General features: G+C 38.4%; 1 protein-coding gene and 1 pseudogene across 1 annotated transcript in view; one reads left to right on the top strand and one right to left on the bottom strand.

The window, feature by feature from the left end:
- Nucleotides 1–259: 259 nt before the first annotated feature.
- Nucleotides 260–8209, bottom strand: LOC129504576 (chromatin target of PRMT1 protein-like; annotated as a pseudogene).
- A 5746-nt stretch (nt 8210–13955) lies between these two features.
- LOC129504575 (phosphatidylinositol 3,4,5-trisphosphate 3-phosphatase TPTE2-like) overlaps nt 13956–22331 on the top strand; it is a 111017-nt gene continuing 102641 nt past the window's right edge. The window contains exon 1 of the mRNA XM_055317340.1: nt 13956–13999. Coding sequence (XP_055173315.1) covers nt 13956–13999 — 44 coding nt within the window. The remainder of the gene's footprint in view (nt 14000–22331) is intronic.

The following is a 22331-nucleotide window of genomic DNA, read 5'->3' as shown; positions in this document are numbered from 1 at the left end:
CACCACATTCACGTTCAAAGAGAAGTCAGAGCGATTGGGGGAAAAAACCCCAAACACAAAACAAAACCCAAGTCAGAGGAAAGAAAGGTTTCATACAACAGTATCAAAAAAAAGTAAAAGGAACACACTAAATGCACAAACTGGTGGCAAATAAGTCCGTAGTCTATTGTGATAGGTCCTTCCAGCATCAATCAGGTTTCTTCTCCATCTGTTATCTCAAGGTTATTTACAGATGTGGTGACTTTTGAATAAGAGTCTCTCACAGTAGGGTGGGCAGGTTTCGATCATTGGTTTCGGGATCTGTTTGTACCATGTAGGCATCCAACTCGGCATCCAGGTGTCCTTTTGTTTTCGACATGTATGCATCCAACTGGTTGTCTAGCTGCTCCTTGGTCAGCACAGGGCGAGTGAGGGCACCTCTCCCTCGTCCACGGCCTCGGCCTCGGCCTCCAAAGCCCTCTCTTCCCCGACCTATCATACCCCGACCTCTACCACCGATTCCGCCACGACCCATAGCTCCACGCCCTAGGCCCCCTCTCCCAGGACCTCCACGACCTCGAACACCACCTCTTCTTAAGCCCATTCGGGGAGCTACGGCTCGTCCACCTCAGAGCAGGGTTTGACCTCCGAGCGACATCCCGCCCCTAAGCAGGGTTCTGGTGGCACGTCCCCCACGCAGTCCTCCTCGGGGTAAGCCTCTCTGGATTATGGGCAGGCCTCGTCCACCGACTGCTCCCCTGGCCAGGGTCCCCATGGGTCGGCCTAACCGCGACTGGATGTTACTCTTACCCAGGCGCTGCCTTAAGCTCTGCTTAAGTTTCAATGCTGCCTGGACAGAGGCTCTATTCTCCATCTGCTGGGCCAGTCTCCTGTCTCTGGCCCTGGCTAGCTGCTGCTGTTGCTGCATCGAAGCCCGAGTATTCCCGGCATCGGCTGTTTGTTCTCCAGCATATTAGCAAAGCGCTCATTGAGAGACGTCTTGGTGGTGCTTTGTAGCACAACTTTCGGCGCTGACTGCGCCGCCACCTTCCAATCCCGAGAATGGCCGATCCGGGCCTGGAGGCCACCGCCCAACCCCCAACGCGACGGAGCGGACTGGTCTTAACCCGGCCCGGTGCTCGGCAGCCGGGGCCGCGAGGAGCCTCCGCGCACACACGAGGGTCCGAAGGCCCAAAACTAATTACGTTAGTTTCAGGTGTACAACATAGTAAGTGGACAAGTCCAAACCTTATGCTGTTCTCACAATGGTAGCTACCATCTCTCCCCATACAACATTATTACAAGACTATTGATTGTATTCTCTATATTGTACCTTTTATCTCCATTACTTATTCATTACATAACTAAAAGCCTGTATCTCCCACTCACCTTTCGTCAATTTACCCATTCCCATCACTCCCCTCTCCGTGGTAACCATCAATTTGTACTCTGTATTTATGGGTCTGATCCTTTTTGTTTACTTATTTTTTTTGTTTTTTTAGATTCCACATATAAGTGAAATCATGTATATTTGTCTATTTGTGTCTTATTTCACTTAGCATAACACTCTCTGAGACCATGTTGTTGCAAATGACAAGATTTTATCCTTTTAATGGCTGAGTAGTATTCCACTGTGTGTGTACACACATACACCCCACCTCCTCTTTATCCATTCATCTATTGATGAATCATTGGATTGCTTACATATTGTGGCCATGGTGAAGTTAATAACATTGCAATAAACATAGGAGTGCAGAGTGCAGTATCTTTGAATGTGTGTTTTTGTTTTCATTGGGTAAATGTCCAGTAGTGGGATGACTGGATATTACGGTATTTACATTTTCTATTTCTTGAGGAACCTCTATACTATTTTCCAGAGTGGCTGCACCAGTTTACACTCCCACCAAAAGTGCACAAGAGTTCCTTTTTCTCCACATCCTCACCAACACTTGTTTCTTGTGTTTTTTATTTTAGTAATTCTGACAAGTGTAAGGTGATATTTCATTGTGGTTTTGATTTGCATTTCCTTGGGTTGTGAGTAATGATCATCTTTTCATGTGTCTGTTGGCCATACATATGTTGTCTTTGGAAAAATGTCTATTCAAGTGTTCTGCTCATTTTTAAAATTGGATATTTTTTGGTGTTGAGTTGTAGAAGTTTTGTACACTTTTGATATTAACCCCTTTTCAAATATATCATTTGCAAATATCTTCTCCCATTCAGTAGATTGCCTTTTCAATTTGTTGATGGTTTCTTTTGCACGCAAAAGCTTTTTATTTTAATGTAGCCCCAATAGTTTACTTTTGCTGTTGTTTCCCTAGCCTGAGGAGACCTATCTAGAAAAATGTTGTTACAGCTGATGTCAAAGAAATTACTGCCTGTGTTCTCTTCTAGTTTTATGGTTTGGGGTCTCACATTTAGGTCTTTAGTCCATTTTGAGTTTATTTGGGGGGGGGTGTAATAAAGTGGTCTAGTTTCATTCTTTTCCATGTAGCTGTCCAGTTTTCTTAACACCATTTGTTGAAGAGACTGCCTTTTCCCCAATGTATATTCTTGCTTCCTTTGCTCTAGATTAGTTGACCATATATGTGTGGGTTTATTTCTGGGCTCTCTATTCTGTTTCATTGATCTGTGGGTCTGTTTTTGTGCCTCTATGATACTGTTTTGATTATTATAGCTTTATTGTATATCTCAAAGTCTGGGATTGTAGTAACTCCAGCTTTGTGCTTCTTTAAAAAAAAAGATTTGTTTATTCATGAGAGATGCAGAAAAAGAGGGAGAGACACAGAGAAGCAGGCTCCCTACTGGGAACCTGATGCAGGACTCAATCCTGGACTTCTGGATCATGCCCTGAGCCAAAGGCAGACACTCAACCACTGAGCCACCCATGCGTCGCTGGCTTTGTTCTTCTTTCTCAAGATTCCTTTGCTATTCAGGATCTTTTGGGTTCTATACAAATTTTAGGATTCTTTGTTCTAGGTCTGTGAAAAATTGCTGTTGGTATTTTAAGAGAGATTACATTGAATCTGTAGACTGCTTTGGGTAGTAAGGACATTTTAATAAGATTAAATTTTCCTGAGGTGTCCTGCTGGCTCAATTGGTAGAACATGTGACTCTTGATTTTGGGGTTGTGAGTTCAAGCCCCATACTGGGTGCAGAGATTATTTTAAAAAATCTTTGGGGGATCCCTGGGTGGCTCAGCGGTTTAGCACCTGCCTCCAGCCCAGGGCGTGATCCTGGAGTCCCGGGATCGAGTCCCGCATCGGGCTCCCGGCATGGAGCCTGCTTCTCCCTCTGCCTCTCTCTCTCTCTGTCTCTGTCTCTGATGAATAAATAAATAAAATCTTTTAAAAAAATCTTTGGAAAAATTAATCTTCTTTTAAAATCAATGAGCATGGAATATCTTTCCATTTGTTTGTGTCATCTTCAAATGTTTTAATCAGTATTTATAGTTTTCAGAGTACAGGTCTTCCATCTACTTTGTTAAGTTTATTCCTCACTATTTTACTGTTTTGGGTGCAATTATAAATGCACCAAACTTTTCTGGTACTTCATTATTTATATTATTATTTATTTATAACTTCTCTGGTACTTCATTATTAGTGTATAAAAACACAAATGATTTCTTTGTATTTATTTCTTATCCTGACACTTTACTAAATTAATTTATCTGAATAGTTTTTTGGTGGAGTCTAGGGTTTCCTATGTATAGTATTATGTCATTTGCAAAAAGTGACAATTAGACTTCTTCCATTCATTTTTGGATGCCATGTATTTCTGGCCTGATTGCTGTGGCCTGGACTTCCAGTACAATGTTGAATAAAAGTGGTAAGAATTGGACATCTTTTTTTTGTTCCTGATCTTAGAGGGAAAGCTCTGTTTTTCACCACTGAGTATGATGTTAGCTGTGGGTTTTCATGTATGGCCTTTATAATATTGAGGTGTGTTTCCTCTAAACCCACTTTGTTGAGTTTTTATCATGAACAGAAGTTGGTACAGAAAAAGCATTTGACAAAATCCTGTTGAGATGTTATTTTTATCCTTTTTTATGTGTATGGTATTGATTTGTGAATATTGAACCATCCTTGCATCTCCAGAATAAACCTCACTTGATGGTGGTGAATCATTTTAATGTATCACTGAATGAAGTCTGATAATATTTTGTTGAGAATTTTTGTATCTCTGTTCATCAGAGATTCTGGCCTGTGGTTTTCTTTTTTTGTAGTGTCTTTGCCTGATTTTAATATCAGGGTAATGCTGGCCTTGTAGACTATATCTGGAAACTTTCCTTCCTCTATTTTTTTAATATATTGAGGAGAATAGGTATTATTCATTTATTTATGATAGTCACACACACACACACAGAGAGAGAGAGAGGCAGAGACATAGGCAGAAGGTGAAGCAGGCTCCATGCAGGGAGCCTGACGTGGGATTTGATCCCGGGTCTCCAGGATCGCGCCCTGGGCCAAAGGCAGGCACTAAACCACTGTGCCACCCAGGGATCTCAGTATTAACTCTTCTTAAAATATTTGGTAGAAATCACTGGTGAATTCATCTGGTCCTGGCTTTTGTTTGGGAATTTTTGGATTACTGATACAATTTCATTGCTAGAAATACAAAATCTGAACAGACCTATTACTCCCTGATTCAGTTTTGGAATATTATATGTGTCTGAGAATTTATCCAGTTCTTCTAGGTTGTCCAGTTTGTTGGCTTATAAAGTCTGTATTTCTTAATATGAGGTACAGGGCTGTTTTTGCAACTTCTGCTATTCCCTCCCCATGTTATTTATGGGAGCATTAGATAATGTTTATGGTTTCCCCAAAAGTTCCCATACTGTCCAGGGCTTCCATGTAATCATTTTTTATGATTTTCCTGTATGGAATTTCCTCACCACTTTTTTCTTCCTGGCTTTTTTATTTTTTTTACTGTTCTTTAAGTCTAAGCTCTAGTGTGATCTTCTTCAAAAAACCAGTTATGAAGTTCCAGAGGAGGCCAGTGGCCCTTCTTTCTGTTCCCGGGAGTGTTGACCTCTATCTTTCATTTCAAACATATTTTTAAACCTATTTCCTGAGCATAAACTTTCTTACTTTAAAATCTGTAGTCTTTCCATGTACTTTTCTTTATATAATTTCTTTTGACTTCTGTACATGAGCGTATGCATCCTCACATACTTCCTAGGTTGTGTTAAGAGTTCATATTTGGCTGAACTTTAGTTTTGGGAATCTTGAGGGATCTAAGTTGAGATGATTTGCCTTGGTTTCTGCTGGGTGCTAGGGTTACTACCAATCAGAACCATTTCAATTTAATTGATCGGATTGGAGTTTCTTGGACTATGAGTGTGGCATCAATTCAAATCCGAGGGAGAGTATAAAGCTGGTTATAAAACATTAGGGAGACTATTCAAATTAAAATTATTAATATTTTAAAATCCAATGCCAAGAGAGACAGAATGATTCGCTTGTAGGTCACTCTGTCAGCTTAAAAGTTTTTTTTTCAAGATCCAGGCATCTGAGGGAATCTCTATTCATTTATTAGCTGACCATTATGATAATCAAGCTGAGTTCAATGGCCACACTTTACAAAGAATAGAAACTTTACAGAATTTTGAATTAGAATTTTCTTTTTTAAATTTAAATTTAATTTAATTTACTTTTATGAGAGACACAGAAAGAGAGACAGAGACATAGGCAGAGAGAGAGAGGCAGGCCCCTGCAGGGAGCCTGATGCAGGACTCAATCCTGGTTCCCCCAGGAACATGACTGAGCCAAAGGCAGACACTCAACCCCTAAGCTACCCAGGCATCCCTAAATTAGAAACTTCTAATCAGAATTCAGAAAAGTCACTAAACACGTGGACAGCTATGTGCAGAAGAATGAAACTAGACCATTCTCTTACACCATACACAAAGATAAACTCAAAATGAATGAAAGATCTAAATGTGAGACAAGAAGAATCCATCAAAATCCTAGAGGAGAACACAGGCAACACCCTTTTTGAACTTGGCCACAGCAATTTCTTGCAAGATACATCTATGAAGGCAAGGGAAACAAAAGCAAAAATGAACTATTGGGGCTTAATCAAGATAAAAAGCTTCTGCACAGCAAAGTAAACAGTTAACAAAACTAAAAGACACCCTACACAATGGGAGAAGATATCTGCACATGACATGTCAGATAAAAGGCTAGTATCCAAGATCTATAAAGAACTTATTAAACTCAACAGCAAAGAAACAAACAATCCAATCATGAAATGGGCAAAAGACATGAACAGAAATCTCACAGAGGAAGACATAGACATGGCCAATAAGCACATGAGAAAATGCTCCGCATCACTTGCCATCAGGGAAATACAAATCAAAACCACAATGAAAAAAAAAAACCCACAATGAGATACCACCTCACACCAGTGAGAATGGGGAAAATTAACAAGACAGGAAACAAGTGTTGGAGAGGCTGTGGTGAAAGGGGAACCCTCTTGCACTGTTGGTGGGAATGTGAGCTGGTGCAGCCACTCTGGAAAACTGTGTGGAGGTTCCCCAAAGAGTTAAAAATAGAACTACCCTACCACCCAGCAATTGCACTGTTAGGGATTTACCCCAAAGATACAGATGCAATGAAACGCCAGAACACCGGCACCCCGATGTTTCTAGCAGCAATGTCCACAATAGCCAAACTGTGGAAGGAGCCTCGGTGTCCATCCAAAGATGGATGTATAAAGAAGATGTGGTCTGTATATACAATGGAATATTCCTCAGCCATTAGAAATGACAAATACCCACCATTTGCTTCAATGTGGATAGAATTGGAGGCTATTATGCTAAGGGAAGTAAGTCAATCAAAGAAGGAGAAGCATTATATGGTCTCATTCATTTGGGGAATATAAAAAACAGTGAAAGGGAATAAAGGGGAAAGGAGAGAAAATGAATGGGAAATATCAGGAGGTGACAGAACATGATAGACTCCCAACTCTGGGAAACGAACAAGGGGTAGTGGAAAGGGAGGTGGGCAGGGGGATGAGGTGACTGGTTGATGGGCACTGAGGGGGGCACTTGGTGAGATGAGCACTGGGTGTTATGCTATATGTTGGCAAATTGAATTCTGATTTAAAAAAATATACAAAAAAGTCACTAAACAAACAACAATAAACCCTGGGGAAAGGGAAAATTAGAGATTTGCAGTTATTTTAAAAGTCCAGTTTTCAATAAAACATTGAGACATGAAACAAGTACTGTGATCTTCAAAATAGTTTCTTCGTCTCTTTTTCATCTTCTTATGGGAGAAAGGAAGGCTAGAAGGAACTAAGGCTGTCTTTTTGTCCTTCCCTTAGGTCAGGCAAGGCTCTGGTAAAGTAGTTTCTCCTTAGGACAAGTCTTTCTCACATAGAACGGAATGCTCTGGGCATATTTCAAAATGGTATGGCCTTGAGGTCATCTGAATTGAGTGACCATGTATTACTCAGTTTTGTATCTTGTGAAGTACTTTTAGAAATATTAAACATGACCTTAATTTCTTTTCCCTACCTTCAGCTGTGACCATTTATTCAGCATCAGAACATGTGCCAACACAGACTGTCAAACAGATGTTTCTTATTTCTTTTTGTGGTAATTCTTATATTGTAATTTTCATATAGAAATTTCTAATGTTTCATCTACATTTTTAAGATTTTCTTTTCACATTTTTTCCCTTTCTTTGGCATTTGTTTCCACCTTCTCAGATTTACTCTACCAGGAAAATGGGTGTATTTTAAATTTAAAACTAATAACTAATTGCTTCCTCTCAATCCTATGAAATGATAGCTTGCATAAATAATTTTTGTTCTGAGTCCTGTATCAACTTTGCCTATTTTAGTCATATTTGATATTTACCAGAAAACATTTGGCCCTCTGATCATTCTCTTTCTTGCAGAATAAAAGATATAAAATAAGGCAGTCTGCTCTGAGATTATTATACTGGTTTCTTTGATCTTGGTACTCCCCTATCCCCCATCTTTAAGGGGAACTGCATCTATTTTTAAGACCCTGTAGCCTGGAACCAAGTTCACTGTATTCCCCACTCTACTACTATCTCAGGACCCCCTGGAATCTCTTGTTTGGGGTTGCCATGGACACAGAGTTCTTATTCCAGTACTGGCTTATTACCAGCACCAGGTAGAGACCTAGGGGTGGTGGGGGTCTCTGGACAGGGGCATCCTGTACTCTTCCCTCTATGTTGCTATTGTTGCCCTTCATTCTCATAGAGAGTGAGAAGAACATAACGTTTTAGAGGGAGGGCTAGAGGGTGGGGGGAGGGGGCAAGATGGAGGTATTTGTGGCCATAGACAGGACGTTTTGCCTTGTGCTCATCTTTGGGGAGCATTGATAAATGTTTGGTTCTTTCCTGGAGACCTCCCAGAACCTCCTCACTTTCAGGGAACCAGAGTGGAGGGGGTGTGGGGTGAAGATATGTGGGCAAGATAGGAGTGCACTAGGCGGATGTAGGACCAAATAGCAGTAACCTTGTTGCTGGCCAGGAATTGGGACAAATATGACTTAACAGACTTGGTTTGGGAAATTAAAAATTTATAAAAAGGAAAAGAAGTTAAAGCCACTATCCCGAAAGGCACCAGGAAAGAAGACTACATTAGGAGCTCTAGTAATGTTTGCTCCGACTTAGGAAAAGTTGTATCCAAGGCACAATATCTGAATTATTCTGTTCCTGCCACGCTTCTACTGCAGCTCCTCAAAAGCAGCCCTGTCTTCAGGTAAGCAGATCCAGGGTTTGTGGGGAGGAAGTATCCTTAGATATGCAGCTCTGCTTTGGTCCATCCCGCTTTTCTGGCCACCTCTGGAACAGAAGGTAGTGGCCTCAGAACTTTGGGGTTCCTCTTCCTGCTGCCTGTGAGGTGGTATTCCTTGAAGGCACAGAATTTACAGATGGCTGGCCCTTAAAGCCAAAACTCAAAATTAACATTTATGCCCAAACTGACATGTTTATGAAAGTATTTTTTTCTATTTGTTTTCATTTTTCTCTCCTTGTCCAGAATTTAGGACCTTGCGGCACTCAGTCTGCCTCCTTGATAACTTGGCAATGTTCTTGGCAATGTCTTATTCTCCAATGACTTCTCATTTTCTTGCATGCTGCAGATTGTTCTGTAAAATGTTGAAGGATGCATCTTTGCTTTCCTACTCCTTTGATTTATGCTACAGGGTATTTCAGGATGGAAATATCATAAGTCCCTATGATGGTGTAAAATTGGTTTGAAACAAATTTTGTTTCACTTGCAGGGTCCTGTGTATTAAGAGAACAAACTTTAAAGTGTCCTGTCTTTGAACTAAACTTTAATTGCATGTTCAAAAAACTTTTTCTTCCATTTCTCTATCCAAAATTAAATACTGAGGGGAAAATACAAAAATGCATATTTCACAAGATTGATAAAATTGTACAATATTGTAGATTTTATAACTTTGTGGATTCAAGATTTTAGAAATGCTGATCTATACCTAATAAGTTCTATGTGTAATTTTCTTTATAATTGGGCAAATAGCTTATTGTTTTAAATATACTGAATATAAAATTCATATGTGCCTTTCTTTTTTTAGATGAATTGTAAGTTAAATATAAGACAACATCATGCAGAGATTAAAGAAGAACCCTTTATATCTCTGGCTCATGCATCAAAAAAATAATAAGTAAGTGATAAAACTCAAATTTACTAAATTTTAATCATAATTCTCAGCCTTGGTTAATAGAATAGGGAATATATGTATACCTTCTTTCATAATGAATGTAAACTCTATGTAAATGAAATTTGACAAACTCGAAATTTAAAGACCTTGTATTATGCTTATAATTTCCGTAAAATACTACAGCTTAGGCAGTATGCCAGTAATAATATGCACTTGGCAGTCACAGTCACTTTTTTAAAAATTTAAATTCAATTTAATTAACAAATAATGTATTATTGGTTCCAGAGATAGAATTTAGTGATTCATCAGTTGCGTAAAATACCCAGTGCTCATTCCATCAAGTGTTCTCCTTAATGCTCATCACCCATTTAGAGCATCCTTCCCACTCTATTCTGCTCCAGCAACCTTCAGTTTGTTTCTTATAGTTAAGAATCTCGTATGGTTTGTCTCTCTCTCTTTTTCCTCTTATTTTTCCTTCCCTTCCCCTATGTTTATCTGTTCGTTTCTTAAATTCCACATATGAGTGAACGAATATAATTGGCTTTTTCTGGCTTATTTCACTTAGCATAATACTCTCTAGTTCCATCCATGTCATTGCAAATGGTAAGATTTCTTTTTTTATGGCTGAGTAATATTCTACAGTATATATATCTATATATCTATATATACCTGTGTATGTATACATATATATACATGTATATATATATACACACTACATCATCTTTATCCATTCATCTGTCGATGGACATCTGGGATCTTTCCATAGTTTGGCTATTGTGAACATTGCTGCTATAAATATGGGGGTGCATGTACTCCTTCTAATGTTTATATTCTTTGAATAAATACCTAGTAGCAATTGCTGGGTCATAGGGTAGTTCTATTTTTAACTTTTTGAGGAACCTCCATACTGTTTTTCCAGAGTGGATACACCAGTTTGCATTCCCACCAATGGTGGAAGAGGGTTCCCCTTTCTCCACATCCTCACCATTAATTTTAGCCTTTGTGACTGGCATGAGGTGGTACCTCATTTTGGTTTTGATTTGTATTTCCCTGATGCCCAGGGATGTTGAGCATTTTTTCATGTCTTGGACATTTGTACGTCCTTTGAAAAAATGTCTGTTCATGTCTTCTGCCCATTTCTTGACCGGATTTTTTGTTATCTGATAAGACATTTGCAAACATCTTCTTCCATTCCAGATGTTGCCTTTTAGTTTTGTTGACTGTTTCCTTTGCTGAGTCACTGTCACTTTAAGCTTCTCCTCTGGGACAGCTGAATGCCCTATTGGGGCTGCTCTGTCCATGGGGGTATGTTTGACTATTTTGGAATAGCCACTACAGAGGCTTTAGTTGTCCCATCTCAATCAATACTTGAAACACTGTTAATTACCTCAGAGAAGGCCACAGATTTTTATTAGCAATGAGTGGCTTACAAATCAGCATGATGGATGTTGGAAACATATGACTATTCAAGATCTGTGAATTGGTTAAAACAAATAATAATAGTAACTATCACAAGGATTGTAATGAGGACCAATTAAAATATTTGTTAAGCATCAGGACAATGCCTGGAACTTAGTTAATACCATTTACATGTTTGTTAAATGAAACATCACTTTTATAATATTCTTTTTTAATTTGGGGAAATTTATTATTTTTCAAACATTTTCTTTTTATTTTTTCTTAGATATCTATAATCCACGTGTTAGAGATCTGTTTTTTTTTATCCTATATATCAACTGGCTTTTCTGTTGTATGTTCTCTTTTTCTACTATTTTCTGGGAGAGTTTCTCAATCTCCTCTTCCAACTCCAGATTAATTTGCTTTCCACATGTATCCAAACTACTATTTATCCCATGAAATGATTCTTTATTTCAACAATTAGACTTTTACATTTAAGATATTAGACTTTTACATTTAAGATATCCTCTTGTGTGTGTGTGTGTGTGTGTGTGTGTGTTTAGAAGTTCCCTTTAATGAATATATAAGCAGAGGTTAGTTACCTGATATATATATATATATATATATATATATATATATATATATATATATTAGTGATTTACCAGTTGTGTGTAACACCCAGGCTCATTATATCAAGTGCCTTCCTTAATGCCCATCACCCAATTATCCCTTCCCTTTACCCATCTCCCCTCCAGCAACCCTCAGTTTGTTTCTTAGAGTTCAGTGTCTCTTATGGTTTGCCTCCCTCTCATTTTTCATCTTATTTTATTTTTCCTTCCCTTCTTCTAGGTTCATTTGTTTTGTTTCTTAAATTCCACATAGGAGTGAAATCATATGGTATTTGTCTTTCTCTGACTGACTTATTTTGCTTGGGTATTTCCTTAGGGCTTCTTATGCTCGTTTCCTTTAGTAACATCTTCCCCTGTATCTTTAAGTGTACTCTAATGCTTACTTAAAAATCTTGGTGAGTATGTTCCAGGAGGTCTGTTTCAGATGGTATATGTTGTTCAGTTTGTTGTATTTTTCAGTGGTTGTACCCCTCAGGTATCTAATTACATTGGCCCCTCTGTCTGGAAACTTGAATTAGGCAAGGGCTGAAGATTTGCGTGGGACAATTTCAGTTTGTGGCTGTTGTCTGATCATAATTATTAATAGCATGTCCTTTCTGCTTTCAAAAGTATCCTGGGTTGGATGAGGTAATATAAGTCACCCTTGTTGAAAGCTAGGACTTAAGGTATGTTTTTCTCAGTAAATTTAACATAAGGGGAGGTGATAGTCTGGGGACAGAGAGTCTGTAGAACAGTGAAACACTGTAATCCAGGTAATTTCTCCAGTCAGAGTATGCCACTTCTAAGGTCTTGGGCAAAAGCAGCTTTGGAGAAAGTAGCTTTCTGCATTTTTCAACTGGGCTTTGGAAATAAGGGAGAGGTAAAGGCCCAAGAATTGCTCTTCAGCCCTTCCCTGTTTTCATCAGCTAGCCTAATGCTACCCAAATTTTATCCTAACTGCATCTGGGTACTTGCTTCTAAGAACTGCAGTGATTGTCTCCAAGCAACTCAGAAGAAAGGCAAAACTTAAAATTTCCCCTCCTACTCAGCCCCTCAGGATTGTCCAGAGCAGCCCTTTTCCTATCTGTCTGCCAGTTAAGGGACAGCTCTCACTCCTTTGGAGACTCCCAGGGTTTGTGTTATTGTTCATTTTTGAAATCCATACTTTGGTTTAATTTCTATAGTTTTTGGGGGGAAGACTATCTTATGGATAGGAATCCAAAAGTTCCCAGGAAATCATGAGAATGTAGTACTTTGAGAATCTTGAAGTGTTTTTGAAATTTAAATATGTATCTGTTTATATTGTTGTCACTGATTTTTTTTTCATGTTGTCACTGATTTTTTTCATATTGTTTGTCACATTGATATTTTTGGTATAACATTTGGTGAAGAGGGCAGGCTGCCTAAAAACCAGTAATGTTTGTGAAATGATGAACAATCAGCATGATTTTATGAAGCTGACAGATGCAAAGAGCATTTTTAATGTGTCTTATTTTACAGATGAGGAAATTAAATGTAGAGAGATTAAATTATTGAACCCAGTAGTTTGGTGGTGGGAAGTCTTGACTTTAATAATTTAACAAGATACCTTTTGTGATGATTTGAGAGAAAAATCATTCTGGACCCTTGTTCTCCTTTCAGTTCAGAAAAATCTTTTAAACTTTATTTAGGTCTGTGGCGCCTGGGTGGCTCAGTGGTTGACAGTCTGCCTTTGGTTCTGGCTGCGGTCCCAGGGTCCTGAGATGGAGTTCCACATTGGGCTCCCCATGGGGAGCCTGCTTCTCCCTCTGCCTCTGTCTCTGCCTCTCTCTCATGAATAAATGAATAAAATCTTAAAAAGAAACACATTATTTAGGCCATTCTTGACATACCTATTTCTTCTCTACTAAATGGTGACCAAGGACTAGCCCTTGACATTGGAATATTTATTGTTCTTGCATTTTCTTTATTTCTGTGTCCTTTGTTACCTATTACCTGGATCCAGCTCCTTGTCCCTATGCCCAGATCATTCACATTTCCCAAATTTATTCCAGAATGCATGATAAGTTGAAAAACTGGAGAAGAAAGGAGGTTTAATCATGAAAGCAATACCTCCCTTAATTCTTTCCTTCTCTTTCTAGTGAACAGACAACACACAGTCAAGAGGCTGTCTCAGAGGTTCCATTGCTGTACCCTGAAACAGTTTCTGTCATGTTTCCTCATGATTTTACTTTTCATGTCCTAAAACTCAGGAAAAAGAACCTGATTGCTTTCCAAAATGTCTGACTTTATTTTTTGTATGCTTTTTACTCTTTAGCAGAGTTATGGATTCCTCTATAGGATCTGCTGACAACAGTGACGACAAGAGGTAAGTTGACTTGACTGATTTGAGTACCAAAAGCTAACAGAGAGCATTGGTGCCAATAAGAGGTTTCCATAAGAGATTGTAAGCTTCTGTAGGTAACTTTCTTTTGGGTTCTAAGTGGAAAAAAGAACAGGTCATAAGAGTGAGACTTTCTACTAAATGTTTGTTTGGGATTCTTAGTAACCAGTAACTAAAGCTCTTAGGAAACTCTCATAATGTCTGTGGTGAAACACTGATAGAGTGGGCCAGGTAAAGAGAGGGTCCTATTGTTTGAGCATGGAGAGGTGGCAGGGGACAGGGAGGTGAGTCCCCCTTGGTCTGTCCCCTTACCCTCTAGAGCTTTGCAACCATCTAAAGCTCATGTCCCAAACATTAGCCCACCATCATATTAAAAGATGATGGCTTGAGGCCCCTGCCTCAAGCATGCAGTTTTTTGAACCAAATTGAGGAATAGAAAAGACTTTAGTGACACATGAAAAGTAAGGATATTTGATAATCAGGAAATAAGAAGCCAAAAGGCTGTGTACCTACAAACTAAGGTTATATTTTGAAGTAAATTCAACTTCAGTGTAGTTCCTTAGAAGAGTTGAGTTAGCAATGAAGAATTGTTCTTGTCTTGATTTGTTAGGCTTTTTGACAAGCCTGAGATTTTCAATACAACTATATAAAGCCCTATTCCTAAGGAAAATTGGGTACTGGTTTCCAAATAACTAATTTACAAATAGTTTTGTTTGTTTGTTTGTTTAGAATTCAATCAGTTTACAAATTGAACTACCTGTAACTAAATTCAAAAAAGTTTGGCTATGGAGTCACTGGGGTCTGATCATACATGTATTTAATTCTTTAGAAATGATTCCAATGAATTCATATCAGGAACCTCTAATGAAGCCATCACTGAAAGGTAAGATATATATTGGAGGGGGTGAAGAAATTCAATCTGGAGTATCCATAGCAGTATAGAATTTTCTGAACAGTGATCTAAAATTTATTATGAAAAGTTAGGACTTGCTGCAAGCTAGGTCATGTTTGCTATAACTTTTAGATTCAATAAATTCTTGTTAATCAGATAAATTGATCACATCATAAGTCCATGTAGGAAATCTCTAATGATAATTTTTTCCATTTGTTGGTGTTTAAAATAAGCTAGACCAACTCTCTAGCCTCAAAGATGGTGATGAAGGCATTGATTTTCCTAATTCATGTGAGTAATTCAGGTTAAACTCTGGGAGGAGGGAACTATAGATGGATCTCTTATTTTGTTTTTTTGTTTTTTGTTTTTGGTGTTTTTTTTTTTTTTGGCTCTCTTATTTTGGAGGAGATACAGCTTATCCTGAGGCAGGAAGAAAATGGAAAACTACAGAAAGATATCAGTGTGTGTGTGGGAAGGATATATAATAATTCGTTCTAATTTAGAGGAAAGTACCATATTTATGTATTTATTTTTTAATAATAAATTTATTTTTTATTGGTGTTCAATTTGCCAACATACAGAATAACACCCAGTGCTCATCCCGTCAAGTGCCCCCCTCAGTGCCTGTCACCCATTCACCCCCACCCCCCGCCCTCCTCCCCTTCCACCACCCCCAGTTTGCTTCCCAGAGTTAGGAGTCTTCATGTTCTTTTATGGTCTCATTCATTTGGGGAATATAAATAATAGTGAGAGGGAATAGAAGGGAAGGGAGAAGAAATGGGTGGGAAATGTCAGAAAGGGAGACAGAACAGGAAAGTACCATATTTAAAATTTTTTTCCATTTAACATACTTAAATGATCTATATTGAAAATATGAATATATCTTTGAGAGTAATTTTATCAGTCTTTTAAAATAGAGAAATGTAGACTACTACTGGCTCTTCAGTTGTATTCCTTTCTCATTTATTGCTGGATGTATTCTGATTCCCCATTTTGTTGATTTTCTCTAAGTAATGAGACTAATAGAATGTGAACATGTTTTGTTGATTACATTTTTACTCATTGGAGTTCATTTTGACTTCTTTCCAATTATTCTCTGAGAATACTTGCTATTGCTCTGATCTGAAGGCATTTTTACTGTGTACTCAAGCCAAGAAAAAAATACATTTAAAAAATCACATATGTCTGAGCAGAAATAGTCATGGGATTTTTTTGTTTCTCCCCTGGCCAGTTATTCAACCATTTAATGTCAATGTTGGAGAATGAGCAGTGCTAAAGAGGAAATTAACTGGTCACTGTTGGAATTTTTTCTGTCTAGACAGAGATTACATGAGAGATAAAGGACCAACTAATGACTACAAATACTTCTTCAAATTACCCATAATTTTCCCTTAAATTTTTTTAAAATTCCAGTATAATGAACATACAGTGTTACTAGTTTCAGGTATACAATATAGTGATTCAACAATTCTATACATTACTCAGTGCTGGTCATAATATACTCTTTAATCGCCTTCACCCATTTCGCCTGACCCCTTCCCACACATATTTAGAAAAATGTTTCTATGGGCAATATCACAGAAATTACTGTCTGTATATATACTCTTCCAAGATTTTTATGGTTTAAGGTTTCACATTTAGGTCTTTAATCTCTTGTGAGTTTATTTTTGTGAATGGTGTAAGTAAGCCATGTGGTTTTCCCAGCACCATTTGTTGAAGATATTATCTTTTCCTCATTACTATTCTTTCCTCCTTTGTCAAGGATTAACTGATCATATAATTGTGGGTTTATTACTGGCTCCTCAGTTTTGTTCTGTTAATCTATGTGTCTATTTTTGTCCCAGTACCAATACTACAGGCTTTGTAATATAACTCAAAATCTAGAGTTGTGATACCTCTGGTTTTATTTTCCAAAATCATTTTGGTTATTTGGGGTTGTTTGTAGTTCCATACAAATTTTAGGATTCTTTGTTCTAGTTCTGTGAAAAATGTTATTTCGTTTTTTGTTGTTGTTGTTGTTGTTGTTGTTGGCGGCGGCATTTTAATAGGAATTGCATTAAATCTGTAAATTGGTTTGTATAGCATGGACATTTTAACAATTATTTTTTCCTCTAAACATGAGCATGGAATATTTTTCCATTTATTTTTGTAATTTTTAGTGTTTTTCATCAGTGTTTTATAGTTTTCAGAGTATAGATCTTTCACCTCCTGGTTAAGTTTATTCCTAGGTATTTTACTGTTTTTGATACAATTGTAAATGAGACTGTTTTCTTAGTTTCTCTTTCTGCTGCTTCATTATGAGTATATAAATTTGAAACATATTTCTGTACATTGTTTTTGTATCCTGTGGCTTTACTGAATTCATTTATCAGTTCTGGTAGTTTTTTGGTGAGGTCTTTATGGCTTTCTCTATATAGTATCATGTAATATACAAATAGAGTTTTACTTCTTCCTTACCAATTTGGGTACCTTTTATTCCTTTCTCTTGTCTGAATGCTATTACTAGGACTTCTAGTATTATGTTGAATAAAAGTGGTGAAAGTAGAAATTCTTGTCTTATATTTTTAAGATTTTATTTATTTATTCACGACAGAGAGAGAGAGAGAGAGAGAGAGAGAGGCAGAGACAAAGGCAGAGGGCAAAGCAGGCTCCATGCACAGAGCCCGACGTGGGACTCAATCCCAGGTCTCCAGATCACACCCCGCACCAAAGGTGGCGCTAAACCGCTGGGCCACCGGGGCTGCCCCATCCTTCTCTTATTCTAACATTAGGGGAAGAGCTCTCAATTTTTCCCCATTGAGTATGAAGTTTGCTGCAGGTTTTTATATATGGCCTTTGTGATGTCAAGATATGTTGCCTCTAAATCTACTTTGTTGAGGATTTTTGTCATGAATGGATGTTGTACTTTGTCAAATGCTTTTTCGGTACCTATGGAGATGATCATATGGTTATTATCCTTTCTCTTACTGATGTAATGTATTATGTTGATTGATTTGCAAGTATTGAATCACCCTTGCACCCTGGGAATAAATCCCACTTGATTGTGGTGAACGATTTTTTAGTTAATGGTTCTTTTTTTTTTTCTTCTTAATTTTTATTTATTTATGATAGTCACAGAGAGAGAGAGAGGCAGAGACACAGGCAGAGGGAGAAGCAGGCTCATGCACCGGGAGCCCGACGTGGGATTCGATCCCGGGTCTCCAGGATCACGCCCTGGGCCAAAGACAGGCGCCAAACCGCTGCGCCACCCAGGGATCCCGGTGAACGATTTTTTAAATGTATTGTTGGATTTGGTTTGGTAGTATTTTATATGGAATTTCTGCATCTATGTTCATCAGGGCAATTGACCTGTAGCACTCATTCTCTCTCTCTCTCTCTCTCTCTCTCTCTCTCTCTCTCTCTCTGTGTGTGTGTGTGTGTGTGTGTGTGTGTGTGTCTCAGTGTCTTTATGGATTTTGGTATCAGGCCTCATAGAATGAATTTGGAAGTTTTCCTTCCTTTTTTATTTTTTATTTTTTGGAGTAGTTTGAAAAGAATAGGTATTAACTGTTCTTTAAATGTTTGGTAGAATTTACCTGTGAAGCTATCTGGACCTGGACTTTTGTTTTTTGGAAGTTTTTTTATTTCATTGCTGGCAACTGGTCTATTTGAGAAACTCTTCATCTCTCCTTCTTTGCTGAATGATAGCCTAGCTGGTTGGGGCATTCATGGCTGCTTATTTTTCCCTTTCAGCACCTTGAATATATCATGAAATTTCTCCTGACCTCTAAAGTTTCTGCTGAAAAATCTGCCAATAGCTTCTGGAGTTTTCCTTGTATATAACTGTCATCTTTTATCTTGCTGCTTTTAAAATTCTCTCTTTATCATTACCTTTTGCCATTTAATTACTTCCCTGCTCTTGATGTGTACTTCCTTGGTTCATTTTAATGGAGGCCCTCTGTGTTTTCTGGACCTGGATTTGTGTTTCCAACCCCAGATAAGGGAAATTTTCACCTATTACTTCTTCAAATAAATTTTCTGCCTTTATCTCTTTTCCTTCTGAGATCTCCATAATGTGACTGTTATTTTGCTTGATGGTGTTACTGAGTGCCTTAATATGTTCTCATTTTTTATTATTGGTTTTTTTTCCTCTATGGAGAGGAGTCCAGTTTGATTACTTTTCATTACTCTGTCCTCCCAAGTTGCTAATTGATTCGTTTCCTCCTGCCAGTGTATTTATTCCCTCTAGTATATTTTTAATTCCAGCAATTGAGTTCTTTTTTTATTGGAGTTCAATTTGCCAGCATATAGCATAACACCCAGTGCTCATCCTGCCAAGGGCCCCCCTCAGTGCCCATAACCCAGTCACCCCAACCCCCACCCACCTCCCTTTCCACTACGCCTTGTTCATTTCCCAGAGTTAGGTGTTGCTCATGTTCTGTCACCCTCAATGATATTTTCACTCATTTTCTCTCCTTTCCCCTTTATTCCCTTTCACTATTTTTTATATTCCCCAAATAAATGAGACCATATAATGTTTCTCCTTCTCTGATTGACTTACTTCACTCAGCATAATACCCTCCAGTTCCATCCATGTTGAAGCAAATGGTGGGTATCTGTCGTTTCTAATGGCTGAGTAATAGTCCATTGTATACATAAACCACATCTTCTTTATCCATTCATCTTTCGATGGACACCGAGGCTCCTTCCACAGTTTGGCTATTGTGGACGTTGCTGCTATAAACATTGGGGTGCAGGTGTTCTGGCGTTTCATTGCATCTGTATCTTTGGGGTAAATCCCCAGCAGTGCAATTGCTGGGTGGTAGGGTAGTTCTATTTTTAACTCTTTGAGGGACCTCCACACAGTTTTCCAGAGTGGCTGCACCAGCTCACATTCCGACCAACAGTGCAAGAGGGTTCGCCTTTCTCCACATCCTCTCCAACATTTGTTGTTTCCTGTCTTGTTAATTGTCACCAATCTCACTGGTGTGAGGTGGTATCTCATTGTGGTTTTGATTTGTATTTCCCTGATGGCAAGTGATGCGGAGCATTTTCTCATGTGCTTATTGGCCATGTCTATGTCTTCCTCTGTGAGATTTCTGTTCATGTCTTTTGCCCATTTCATGATTGGATTGTTTGTTTCTTTGCTGTTGAGTTTAATAAGTTCTTTATAGATCTTGGAAAATAGCCCGTTATCTGATAGGTCATGTGCAGATATCTTCTCCCATTGTGTAGGGTGTCTTTTAGATTTGTTGACTGTTTCTTTTGCTGTGCAGAAGCTTTTATCTTGATTAAGCCCCAATAATTCCTTTTTGCTTTTGTTTCCCTTGACTTCATGGATGTAACTTACAAGAAGTTGCTATGGCCAAGTTCAAAAAGGGTGTTGCCTGTGTTCTCCTCTAGGATTTTGATGGAATCTTGTCTCACATTTAGATCTTTCATCCATGTTGAGTTTATCTTTGTGTATGGTGCAAGGGAGTGGTCTAGTTTCATTCTTCTGCATGTGGATGTCCAATTTTCCCAGCACCATTTATTGAAGAGACTGTCTTTTTTCCAGTGGATCGTCTTTCCTGCTTTATCGAATATTAGTTGGCCATAAAGTTGAGGGTCCACTTCTGGATTCTCTATTCTGTTCCATTGATCTATGTGTCTGTTTTTGTGCCAGTACCACACTGTCTTGATGACCACAGCTTTGTAGTACAACCTGAAATCTGGCATTGTGATGCCCCCAGATATGGTTTTCTTTTTTAATATTCCCCTGGCTATTCGGGGTCTTTTCTGATTCCACACAAATCTTAAGATGATTTCTTCCAACTCTCTGAAAAAAGTCCATGGTATTTTGATAGGGATTGCATTAAATGTGTAATTTGCCCTGGGTAACATTGACATTTTCACAATATTAATTCTTCCAATCCATGAACATGGAATACTTTTCCATTTCTGTGTGTCTTCCTCAATTTCTTTCAGAAGTGTTCTATAGTTTTTAGGGTATAGATCCTTTACCTCTTTGGTTAGGTTTATTCCTAGGTATCTTATGCTTTGGGGTGCAATTGTAAATGGGATTGGCTCCTTAATTTCTCTTTCTTCAGTCTCATTGATAGTGTTTAGAAATGCCACTGATTGCTGGACATATCCTGCCACACTGCCGAATTGCTGTATGAGTTCTAGCAATCTTGGGGTGGAGTCTTTTGGGTTTTCTATGTACAGTATCATGTCATCTGTGAAGAGGGAGAGTTTGACTTCTTCTTTGCCAATTTGAATGCCTTGATTTCTTTTTGTTGTCTGATTGCTGAGGCTAGGACTTCCAGTACTATGTTGAATAGCAGTGGTGAGAGTGGACATCCCTGTCTTGTTCCTGATCTTAGGGGAAAGGCTCCCAGTGTTTCCCCATTGAGAATGATATTTGCTGTGGGCTTTTCATAGATGGCTTTTAAGATGTCGAGGAATGTTCCCTCTATCCCTACACACTGAAGAGTTTTGATCAGGATGGATGCTGTATTGTGTCAAATGCTTTCCCTGCATCTATTGAGAGGATCATATGGTTCTTGGTTTTTCTCTTGCTGATAATGATCTATCATGTTGATTGCTCTACGAGTGTTGAACCAGCCTTGCATCCCAGGGATAAATCCTACTTGGTCATGGTGAATAATCTTCTTAATGTATTGTTGGATCTTATTGGCTAGTATCTTGGTGAAAAATTTTGGATCTGTGTTCATCAAGGATATTGGTCTATAATTCTCCTTTTGGTGGGGTCTTTGTCTGGTTTTGGAATTAAGGTGATGCTGGCCTCATAGAACGAATTTAGAAGTATTCCATCTCTTTCTGTCTTTCTGAACAGCTTTAGTAGAAGAGGTATGGTTTCTTCGTTAAACGTTTGATAGAATTCCCCTGGGAAGCCATCTGGCCCTGGACTCTTGTGTCTTGGGAGGTTTTTGATGACTGCTTCAATTTCCTCCCTGGTTATCGGCCTGTTCAGGTTTTCTATTTCTTCCTGTTCCAGTTTTGGCAGTTTGTGATTTTCCAGAAATGCATCCATTTCTTCTAGATTGCCTAACTTATTGGCATATAGCTGTTCATATGTTTTTAAAATCGTTTGTGTTTCGTTGGTATTGGTGGTGACCTCTCCCTTTTCATTCATGATTTTATTAATTTGAGTCTTCTCTCTCTTCTTTTTAATAAGGCTGGCTAATGGTTTAACTATCTTATTAATTCTTTCAAAGAACCAACTCCTGGTTTTGTTGATCTGTTCCACAGTTCTTCTGGTCTCAATTTCATGAGTTCTGCTCGAATCTTTATTAACTCTCTTCTGCTGCTGGGTGTAGGATCTATTTGCTGTTTTTTCTCTAGCTCCTTTATGTGTAAGGTTAGCTTTTGTATTTGAGTTCTTTCCAGTTTTTGGATGGCTGCTTGTATTGTGATGTATTTCCCCCTCAGGACTGCTTTTGC

This window comes from Nyctereutes procyonoides, unplaced genomic scaffold, assembly GCF_905146905.1.
Source record: "Nyctereutes procyonoides isolate TBG_1078 unplaced genomic scaffold, NYPRO_anot_genome, whole genome shotgun sequence".
NCBI lineage: Eukaryota > Metazoa > Chordata > Mammalia > Carnivora > Canidae > Nyctereutes > Nyctereutes procyonoides.
The sequence above is the reverse complement of the archived record's forward strand: the minus strand, read 5'-3'. Positions and strand labels throughout refer to the sequence as shown.